The following is a 12,074-nucleotide window of genomic DNA, read 5'->3' on the forward strand; positions in this document are numbered from 1 at the left end:
ATTCATGAATCAATCCGCTGATTCATTACCGTTTGAATCTTTATTTGAGGTTTGAAAACAAAGAGAAAATAGTTTCTATCTATATAGGTCTAAAAATCACAACTTTTAATTTTCTGTTGGTCTTAGTACATGATGTAACTACAGAATAGTCAAGTTTTAAATAGGAAAAATATTATAGTATATAATTATAAAAGTCTTTGGTCATTTCCGAGTGCGATGCTAATGGCCTAATCTGATTCAATGATGTATGCTAAGCTATTCTAAAAGTGCTGCCCACCAGATAAAGAGATCAGCTGAATGGATTCAAAAACGGTACAATTCAACTGTTCAATTCTAAGGGACATGGAAAATGAGCCTATTTTCAAAAAAGTGGAGTGTTCCTTTAACATTAAACATTGAGGTTTAGCTAAATTTTTTATTGGCAGACCCCTCCAAAAGACCCCCCTCCTGTAAAGTAACCCAAAACCTATTTTTACTCATATACAATCTAAATGGAAATATAAACTAGGCTTCTCTTGTTGCTCAGTTTTTGTCAGATATTGGAAGTTAAAGGTTAAAAATCAGTATTTTCTCACTGTTGACCTCAGTAATGTGTACTTGTCACTGATTTGCTTTTATCTCTTGTGTGTGTTACTGAAATATGTGTTTCTGATGCATGTCATGTATCAAAATGCTTCAGATCAAGCTGAGATATGTGCATCTTTATAATGGGTCAAAGGTGAAGTATCTCATATGTGCCACTGATGTACGTGTCTGTCTGCATCCACAGAGGGAGGAACATGTGAGGTTATCGCAGCGCACCGATGCTGCAACAAGAACCGCATCGAGGAACGTTCCCAGACGGTCAAGTGCTCGTGTTTACCGGGAAAAGTGGCCGGCACAACACGGAACAAACCTTCCTGTGTAGACGGTAGGAATCCAGATATGACTCATAACAGTCAAAAGGCATCACCTTACCCAAACTTTTGCACCATATATGTGCAGAATTATGCTTTTTTTCCCCATTATTGGATGCAGTGAAATGTTCTGTAATAAAGAACATTTTATTTTCTTTGTTACCTACAGCAGGTGTATTATGAGAGACATTTGACTATGCAAAAGCCTATTATAGAATGCCTATTATAAGTTTAGACAAGCATAATTTGGAATAACAGACGTTCAAAGCTTCCCTCAGATGACATTTTGCTTTAGCTGTCACCTTGATGTGATTTTAGAGGATTTATTCAAATTTGACGCAAATGCCAAAGGGCCAATATGACCTCTCCTCTAAATCAAGATAACCCTCTGTGAACAAATAAACAAATATGTATAAAAAAATATATGTACAAATACACTGTGTGTGCGTTTCACGATATGAGCTCAACCTAATATTTAAGCCTGAGGCTCAAGATGTCCATGTGTATGCATGGTGCCACTTTATATTAACTGCTATGTAAAATACCTGCTTGTCATTTCTGTAATTAGTGCAATAATTACACTGTTGACCATTCCCTAGCCCCTTAACCCACCCTTTAACCTAACCATACCACCAAACCTGTTCCTAACCTTCCCGTATCCCTCCTTAATAGCATCAAATGTGTTTCACAATAAAAAACTAACACAATAAGCACATTGTACCTAATCATTTTTATTTATGATGTAAGTAAATAGTACATAAGGACACTTAATATAAAGTGAGACCTATAGCCCCACTTTATATTAGGTGGCCTTAAGTACTACTTACATCAACTTTTATATTGAAACGGAACGGAACAAGGAAACAATAACATAGTTTTAATTTAAACAACTTAAGACGCAACTTTACTTATGCTCTGACTAGCGCTGTCATGGGGAATTCCCTTAACTGTTAAAGGACAAAGATACGGTGGCCCAGTAGTGCAGCCGTACTAAATGAAACCACAACACAACGGAAACAAGCCACAACACAACGAAATCGCCACAACACAACGAAATCGCCACAACACAACGGAAATGCTCCCGACCACGAGGGGCTCTCGGAGTTTCCCTTGCCATTGGCCAGTCTTACAAAGATTTAAACACTACGATCAGTTTTAAGTGTGTAGCCATTGTACATTGACATAAAATTCAAAATCACCTACAGGCATTATAGCTGCATATTTATACTCAAAAACGCTTTTACACGCTGCCTTGGGCACACATTGCGATATTTTTTCCCCCAACGATATATATTGCGTTATTGAGAGCCATCAATCCAGGCTAAAGTCAATAATTACAATTCCATGATATTAATAATTTCACTAATAAGCAAGCTTCATTACAAGTGACAAAAATAAATGTTGGAAAGTTTGTGTAAACATGAAACTAAACCTCCAGTAGGTGGCAGCAGGTGACCGTCTTAATGAGTGGGTCACTGAGTCGTTCATTCAAACGCTGAATCGTTCAGTAACACACTTGTTGCTGTGAGTGAGACGCGTTACGGGTCTGCTGTGAATGATTTTCACGGCTGAAATAGAACTAAAACAATAAATGTTGCATCTAAAATGTAAGTGACATATGAAATGAGTGTCATTTTCAGTCATGATGGTAGGCTATTCAGGAAAACACTCAAGTGTTGTAATTTCTCCGCAAGAGACTGCACGAGCGTCAACAGCGCAACCTTATTATCGTCAGTTCATTATATTATTATTATCCACTATCGATCGCCACTTACACTAATGCACAAACATTCTTGCATTTGGTGATTCGCTAATTATTTTTTCTTTTAATGAGGCTCTTGTCCGTCAGGCAAGTAAAATTCTCTTTCACTTGCGGACAAGCGTTAATGTCGAGCCCTGCTTTGTATTCATCGTAAAGAGCTCTGTGGTACCGTTTAAAGTTTTAAGTGATCAGACAAATTGGTGGTGTTTTCTGGTTTTGTGGCCACAACTTTCTGACACTCCATGCAATTACCACTTTTTGGTCAACATCCTCTTTTTTGTAGCTGAAATAGTCCCAAAAAGATGATTTCTGGTACGAAACCTTTTTTTTTTTTGCGGTGGATCCTCTTCGTCGCGCATTTTAGCGGTGAATGTTTGGCCGTGAGGGGGTGAGCAGCGGCACAGCGAACCAATCACTGTGCAGGTATGTGGGACGTGCATGTCACTCCAGCAACAAACTCGTGTTTACTGTGTGCTACCATAGATATGGATACATATCTATGTGTGCTACCGTTCTCTTAATACACCATGGACTACTACCCTTCACATCGCATGTGTCGGCGATGTGACTATCGCTCACTCGCACATCGCGATGTCAATGTTAAAACAGAATATCGTTCAGCCCTATTACTGACTAACTTTCATTCTGTTAGTCAGCAATAGCACATAATGAACATGTCAAGTGCTATGAATGAAATGCTCTTTAATGCCGCCTAAGCAATCGCTCCGCTCTTCTCCACTATGGTAACCTAGTAAAATTTAAATGGTTCTAATTATTGCAACATAATTAACCATTAAACACTATTTAAAAATATAAAATCTCCCCCTAATCTAATTTTGCACAAAAAAACACATAAAATTACACTTAAGTTCAACAATTTTACTCTTATCGTCAAGTCCCAAGCAAAGCAAGCTGGGAACCACCATTTCAGCAAAAATCATGTTCGAGTACTTGATTGGTTCACATTTACCCCAAATAATGTAATCTAGTAGATTGCACATTTAAGAGAATTACATTAATCCAAAGCAAAGAAATCAAGTTCAGAAGAGAAACACAATTTTGTTGTGTAGATTGCAAATAATAAGATTAAATAAATTGGACAATGTGTGTTTTCCTTTTTTTTCAGTGCATGCTACTCACTCAAAAGGACTTTATTTGTTATTTTTATAAAATTTTACTTATTGATCAATAATATTTAAATAAAATATATTAGCCCTTATAAATGTGAAAGAAGTTTTGTACAATAGAAAATAAACACTCAAAAGTACAGAAGCAGCTTTATAGTAGCCTACGGATTTCAATTAAATAAAATATATTTTTTGAAACTATGCTCTTTGCCAAAAAAGTTAATAAGATCAAGGATTGCCCGTTTGATATACCCAAAAAAATTATATATTATATTTAACCATTATGTACATACAAGCCAGTGGCAAATTCCCAAAGGACTGGCCGAGATGAAAATGTTTTTGGCAGGTACGTTACACTGAACGGCCACTGACGACCTGGAGCTCGCTTAACACGTCTAAACTAGGGCTGTCAAGCAATTTAATTTTTTTATCTAATTAATTACACATGACAATTAATTGATCACAAATCAATCACACATTAAATTTAGCTGAGAAATTAGGGATCTTTTGGAAATTACATAACTCCTAAAAGATAATTTAAGGTAATTTTTATGTAAACAAATCTAAAAGACATTACATAAAGCTTTGGGAAGAAATATTTTTGGGTAAACTTTACCTTTAATGTTTGTTTTTATTAATATTTTGTTAATATCTAAATGAGAAACTGCCATGAATGTCTAACTGAGTCATTGAGTCATTCGTTCATTCATTTAACTTGTTAATTCAGGAGGGAAGTTCTCTTTATGAAAATGATAAATGTAAATGGTTCTCTTTATGGTATATTGGCAAGGCGAGTTTATTTATATAGCACATTTTATATACAATGGCAATTCAAAGTGTTTTACTTAGAAATAAATTAAAATAGTGATAACATATGCATAAAAAATAAGAATACCATGTTTAAGAATTAAAATAAAAACATAGATAATTAAAATAGTCATAAAAATACAAATAAAAAGGTGATTAATATACCCCATCTGACTGATTCTAAATTTGGCTACTCCTATCTGAGCTGGAAGAGATGGAGCAGCTTCTTTACACTGTCTGCTACACAAGAAGAGTGAAGCGAAGCACACTGCTCTCCTTTTACAATGTCTTCCAGTCAGACAGTCCTAACCAAAAATAATAATCAACAGATGCAGAAGAAATAGAAATATATGTCAGTTATAAAGAGAATTAAAAAGAATAAAATAATGATATATATATATATATATATATATATATATATATATATATATATATATATATATAATAACAATAACCAAAGGTAAGAACAAAGGTAAACTAAAACAGTTATAAAAGGAATAAAAATATGATGCATAGATAAGATAAGGTGCAATCAGTCGGACGTACAGTGGCACATTGAATCATTGGTTCATCCGATTCTTTGAAAACACGGATTCAGAAATCAAATGCCACTGTGTATTGCTCAGAGTTGGAGATGAATAGTTCTCCTTTGTCTTTATATTTCCATTATATTTATATTTCCTTTATATTTCCAGTGGCAACACTGAGCAAAACTTATTTATTTTTTTAAACTGTTGTGTAAGATCAGTTTTTGCAGCCGGATCTCACAAATATGCGTATAAATAGTACGAGTGTGCAATGTCGTGGAATGTATACTCCAAAACTCATTTTGGCATATGGAATACGCTGTTTGGGTGCGTGGGTGGTTTGTGCGTATAATATGCCATTAAGTGCGTATCATATGCATGCAGAAAACAGCTTATATATCATGATGTAAATGTGAGGGTGTTTTCACACTGGCAGTTTAGTTTGAAACAGGGCCCGGTTCACATGAAAAATTGGTAATGTGAAAGCTGTCATGCGGACCTCAGAGGTGCTGAATTCAAGACCGCATGAAGGAGATGGTCTGAGTGCGGTCAAACTGTCCCGCGCTTCACGTGAATGTAAAAGCAACCCAGACTTGGGTGAAAGAAAAGTATCCTGCGCATGCGTTTTATCAGATGGCTGTATTTAGTTCAATAAAAAGCATGTAAGAGATGATAGTGTTGGTGATTTACCTTAAATACAAGCGACAGGGAGCCTGCAGTACATAACACCAGCGGGAACAATCACTCTCTGACGCAGACCACAACAAACATGCCCAGTGTAAATTTTTGCCTCATGTCTTGATTTTTATGGACATTCTAACTGCATTCTATAGGCTTCATCACACACTGAGTTGTTGCCCTGCACCATTTTCTTCATCAATCAACTGAATGAAGACCTAATGTAAGATTACCTAAGTAGGTCTAGGGTGGGGCATGTGCGATAAATACGCTAATAATTTTAACACATTTTTACCGTAATAAATTAATCTAGCTAACGTGTTAAATCGACAGCCCTAGTCTAAACACATAGTAAATAGGTGCTCTGTATATGAGTCACATACGGTCTAAAAAAACTACATTCTCGACAGAAACTATTAAAACTACATTCCGTGACACAATAACAGTAGTATTTGTAAAAATAAATATGGTAGATTTGCTCGACCACCATGACAGTCGTCGCAAGCAGAGTGATCAACCCGTTCTCACTCCCAAGGCGTCAAAATCCGAAGCATGGTCAAGTGCCTTCCGCGTCACAATGAAGACACTAAAGGTGCCCCTATAGGCGTCATTTTTCGATGCGCTGGGTGCTCCATTCATTTTAACGCATTTTAACGCAGACGCATTTAATTCTTTGCGTTTGTAAAAGCAGACATGATTTTATTAATATTTAAAGGTTACTTTTATATTTTGGAGCAACTAACCCAACTCCCTAAACCTACCCACATCTTAACAATATAAAACACATAACAGACAAATAAATGTACAGTCACAAGTATTTATTGCAAAAACTGGCCAAAACAGTATAAAAGTATTAACTCATGTTGAATTCCAAGTCTTCTGAAGTCATACGATGTCTTCATGTGAAGAACAGAGTTGATCTTGATGTTTAAGGGTGCGTTCACACTTGTAGTTCGCTTCGTTTGGTTCGTTTGGTCCGGACCAAAAAACAAAAACAAAACATAATAGTCCTGGTCCGCTTAGCGTTCACTCGGGCATTTTTAACAGCGAACCTAAAGTTACCGAACCAAAGGCACAGGGAGACACTCACAACCTGATTGGTCGGCTTATATGACGTAGGTGCTTGCTTACCGAACATTCAAAACAATGCTGTGTGCGGATTACACGCGCAGGCATTTTATGCGTGTACATATGGTATTATTTTTTTTACCAGATAACTCATGAAGAGCTCATGAAATGCTCAAAACATTCAAAACAACGCTGTGTGCTGGATTACACGTGATCATTTTATGCGTGTACATGTGGCATTATTTTACCCGCTGAGAACTCATGAAGAGCTCATAAAATTTTCAAAACATTCAAAACAGCAGCAGTATTTCCTCCGTTATGCAGAGACGGCCGTTCTGTCGCCTGTACCTGCTAATAATGGGCAACACAGGAACTTTGATGAGAAGAGCCAGGTATGCTTTTTGTGTGTTTTTTCTAGCATTTTCGAAACATGCTCGTCTGATCAAATATTGATGAGGCACCTCCTCGTTGCTCTACGTTTGCCCTCTAACGTTAACTTTACTCATTTTGGATACACCGATCTTTCCGCGTCATCAAATCAGCTGCATTATGCGTCGCATCTTGTGACATTATACGTCCGTTTTTTGGTCCGTTTACATGTCTTTGGTCCGTGTTGCGTTCATTTATCAATCGAACCGCACCAGAGTTCGTTTGGAAGCGGACCGAGACCCATCTTTTTAGCGGTCTCGGTCCGCTTGTTTGGTGCGCACCAGGGTTCGGATGGCAGCGTTCACATATGTTCAAATGAACCGCACTAACCGAGCAATCGCACCAGGGTTCGTTTTAATCGAACCAAACATGACAAGTGTGAACGCACCCTTAATCACTGAAATGATGATCCCGCTGCCAAGGGAACGAACTCATTCATATCTCATTCAAATAATTCAAAAGACTCTTAAACATGACGCAATCGGTCACAAGACACAGGAGAGCGAATGACATTTTACAATCAATGCTGACATAATGACGCAATTGGTCACAAGACATACGAGAGCCAATGCAATTTCACTATGAAATCTGACGTAACGGGCGCCAATATTTGAAATTTGTTGTGTTCATGATCGTCGGTGGATGCAGAAGGGGATTTTTGCTTTTGGGGATTTTCTTCATGCAAATCAATCGTTTGGCCTCAGAAAACTTGGATTATTTAACTTTTTTGAATAACTCGTGGATGCAGTCGTATGTTATATCCTGTGTTTTATATCATGTTCACACAAATGGGTAGGTTTAGGGATGGGGTGGGGTTGGGTTACATGTTAAAACGTGTCTAAATAGCGTAAATAAAATAAATGTAAATGAAATTATGCTTGCTGATATAATTGAGAAGCACACTCCAACATGTCATAATGGCAAAATTATAAACCAATACATAATTTCAATAAATAAATAAAAAAAATTATTTCACCATGACACCATTTCATATTCCCATACCCAGTGCGTCTGTGTATGACGCCAAAGGTTTCTTATTGAAATTAATGGAGCACCCAGCGTGTCGAAAAATGACACCAAGGGGCACCTTTAGCGTCTTCATTGTGATGCAGAAGGCACTTGACCATGCTTCGGATTTTGACGCCTTGGGAGTGAGAACGGGTTAGAGTGATACAAACAGTCAGCAGTTCCAGTGCTGATAACAGGAAAATATCGCACAGCTGAAAAAGGTGAAAAACAGAAATAACTGTTGTATAAATATATTAAATACACAGACACACACACAAACACATGTTTGTTTTTGTGACATATGGGGACATTCCATAGGCGTAACGGTTTTTATACTGTACAAACTGTATTTTTTATCCCCTTACACTGCCCCTGCCCCTAAACCTACCCATCACAGGAAACATTCTGCATTTTACTCTCTAAAAAAAAAGAATCCTGTATGATTTATAAGCATTTTGAAAAGTAGGGACATGGCCAATGTCCTCATATTTCACCCTCTCCTACCTATGTCATACCCATGTCATTATACACATTTGTGTCCTCATATGTCACAAAAACATGCCCCCACACACACAAACACACGCACACATACACACACACACACACACACACACACACACACACACACACACACATACTAAATCAATGGTAAATTAGTATTGCACTTCAGTGTCCTTTCACCAGAAGAATACAAAACTTGAAAACAAAAGAAAAAAAAATATTTTCTGTGTGCTACATCGCTTTCTCCATTCCTTAGAAGTCTTTTTCAAGCTTGAGATTCTACTGTTTTGTCTTTTCAATGCGGTAATTTCACCACCCTGTTCCACAGCAGATCGCACTGAAGGTGGTACGGTGGACTAGAGCTGGAGCTGTGCGTCTCTTCGCAGCATACTGATGTGATCTGTGTAATAGCATAAAGAAAGATTCACACTTCACGCCTCTATGCGCGTGTCCTGCAGGGAGGGCTGGGTCCCGCACATCTGCTAGCATATCGATCAAGCCAGGCAGCTTGTTATGTGGGCAGGTGAGATAAAGAACGAAGTTGACAGACCACTGGTCAGTGATGTGCGAGGGGTTGACTGTCTCAATGCAGTCGTCATCTACATATGGTTGCACATATGAATCACCAGATGATAAATATGCGTCCTGTGTGTGCTAAGAGTAAAAATTGGATTATCACATGTAAATGTGAAGTTTAGACTATATCTGTTACATAAAACAGATATGTCCAGTGTTTGGTGCAAAATTCTGACGTATAATCTGACAGAGAGTTAGAATTTGCCAGCAAACCAGAGCTGAATGTTGCCAGGTCGAAACAGAAGCTTTATTCCATTGGTCGCATCCAACATTGGTTTTGCAACATTGTAGCACTCTTTATAGTTGTATTAAACTCATAATTGCTGAATTTTACACAGTTGTTGATCAGAAATAAACCAACACTGAAATGACCTGAGTTGAATAATGACGCTTTTGTCTTTTAGAGCAGCTTTACAGCAGAATTTGAATTTGTCTCATATTTGTTGAAGTTCTATCATTGATTCTGTTATTGTGCAGTTTATTACTGTAAAGATACTTTGAAACAATGTATTGTATAAAAAACGATATAAAAATAAAGATGAACTGACCGATTACTGCCTTTAATGAGGGATATCCCCCATGTTGACTTTGTCATGTGACATATGGCATCAGTTGGGATGTACGCATTGGCACCCCAACATCTGAATATACCTACTTCCTTACTATAAAGTAGCATGAGTAGTATGTCTAAATTCACAGTACCCATAAAACAAGATTCCAAAGAGTGCATCCAAAAGACATTGTGCGAACCCGAGAGGAGATCGTGAATTAAAGGGATATAACTGATGCGCCTTTCAAGTGGATTCAGAGAAACAAGTTTTGAGAACAGGAATGACCAAGTGAAATCATATTTAAAAGTGGAAAACTCAGAAATAATGCAGACAATTTTGGTTATTTTAGATATATCCTTGATTCAAATTAAAGGTTTGGCTGAGAAAATAATATTACTCTATTTTCCTTTATTTTTGGGCTATTAAAGTCCCCCTGTAGTCAATCATTTTATACTTTGAAATCTTTGATCATAAAATTACAAATTTAAATGTTTTTTCCTGTGAAAACAAATATCTTCATGCCTTAAAAAATATTGAATGTAACTCTACTCCCTTGCATCATTTAGTATACGCGGACTCGTGAATATGCAAATTATCCCCGCCTCCACTCACTCACACTAGCTCAGGTCAACTTTTATTTAAGTTACTGTAGTAAATGCTGTAGTATCACTCTTTACAACAACACATGACGGTAAATAATATGATTAGCCTTAAGCTTGACTACGTTATCAAACAGCTTATAATGTGTTGCTAATATTACACAAACCATGTTCCTGTTTGCCATCTCCGAGTCAGACAGTCCCCTGCTTCACAGCTAGTTAATGATATGCTTAAGCCAGTCTGCACATTGACATGATTGGATAAAAGTTTTGTAATATGAAAAACACCAACGATTTCAAATTGACTGTCTTTGTTTTACTGCAGTTTTAAGGAGAAAATATTCAGCAATGGTGTTGACTTGGTAGTTGAGTTTGCTTCATAGTGATGTCACCTATAGGATTGTGAAGAGCAGTTCTGAAGCGTAAACTAGGGTCGAGCTGGCCGTTGCCATCTTGGCAGCGCGACACTCCCAGATAACTGACAATGGGCAAAGAGGTGGCACATGGCTGGAGCTGAGGGGACGTGATGACTAACAGACAGCAGACAAACGGCTATCCACCTGTCACTCAAAGTGGCCACGCCCCTAAATATGCAGAAATGTAAGGCTTTATATAATGTAAATGAATGAGTTATATAAAAAAATCATCCCCCTCACAGTTGTCATTAAGAGCAAAATGAGCTGTATAGACCAAAACCACAATTTGTACCTAGCTGTAATATGTTTATTTTCTGCTGTAAAGTTGGGCATTTTAACATGGAGCTCAATGAGATTCTGCTCCCTTTTGGAGTCTGTCCCTATAGCAGACAGTCGATGTATTGTATTTTTACTGGGGGAGGTTGTCGCTTGGTTTGCACATGGTTTGTCTGAAAGCATATTAAAAACACCACATAGACTTACCACATAAACATCATTAAACACTTGATTTTCACCACAGGGGGTGTTTAAGGAAAAACACAAACCAGGACCTGAGCTATTGGCAAATTACCTGCAATCCTTTGTTTTCCACTGTGTGATTCTACAACCATTTGCATTATGTTGTCTGAACGCTATCCTGTGTTTCATGTCTGGTCTTTGTGTAAACCAACTCAATATTATTATTCATCAGAGTGATACATGAACAGCTGCAGGAGTGTTTGAGTGAGCGTATATGAAGCCTTGCTCTGTTTCTTCTTCATGAAATTGAAACAATTGTGTAATTACACAGATGTGGAGGAAGTTCCTGCTTCCCTCATGTGTGCTCTGGCCTGAATATATACTCATCTTCTGCTTGATAATAATACTGTCTTTATGAGTAACGACTCTGTCGGCTGAGCCTGACGGAGACCTGAGGGAGGACCTGCGGGGACGGACTCAAACACACTGCCGCTGTCACACACTAGTGCGTTTATGCACACGGTCACACCCCACACACACACTTGCAGAACACACTGTTTGTTACCACCTCATCTCTCTCTGTTACACACACACAGACACACACACACACACTCACACAATTTGTGTCGCCCTACTAAAATCTGTCAGCGAGTGTGCATGGGGTTCACAT

General features: G+C 37.7%; 1 protein-coding gene across 3 annotated transcripts in view; it reads left to right on the top strand.

Annotated features, from left to right (window-relative positions):
* LOC137058390 (chemokine-like protein TAFA-1) overlaps positions 1-12,074 on the top strand; it is a 253,145-nt gene that overhangs the window by 209,673 nt on the left and 31,398 nt on the right. For all 3 annotated transcript variants that reach the window (XR_010900675.1, XR_010900674.1, XM_067431643.1), the window contains exon 3: positions 770-910. Coding sequence is in view for 1 of the 3 variants with exons in the window: in XM_067431643.1 (XP_067287744.1) it covers positions 770-910 (141 nt within the window). In the remaining 2 variants the exon portion in view is untranslated. The remainder of the gene's footprint in view (positions 1-769; positions 911-12,074) is intronic.

This window comes from Pseudorasbora parva, chromosome 22 (genome assembly GCF_024679245.1).
Source record: "Pseudorasbora parva isolate DD20220531a chromosome 22, ASM2467924v1, whole genome shotgun sequence".
NCBI lineage: Eukaryota > Metazoa > Chordata > Actinopteri > Cypriniformes > Gobionidae > Pseudorasbora > Pseudorasbora parva.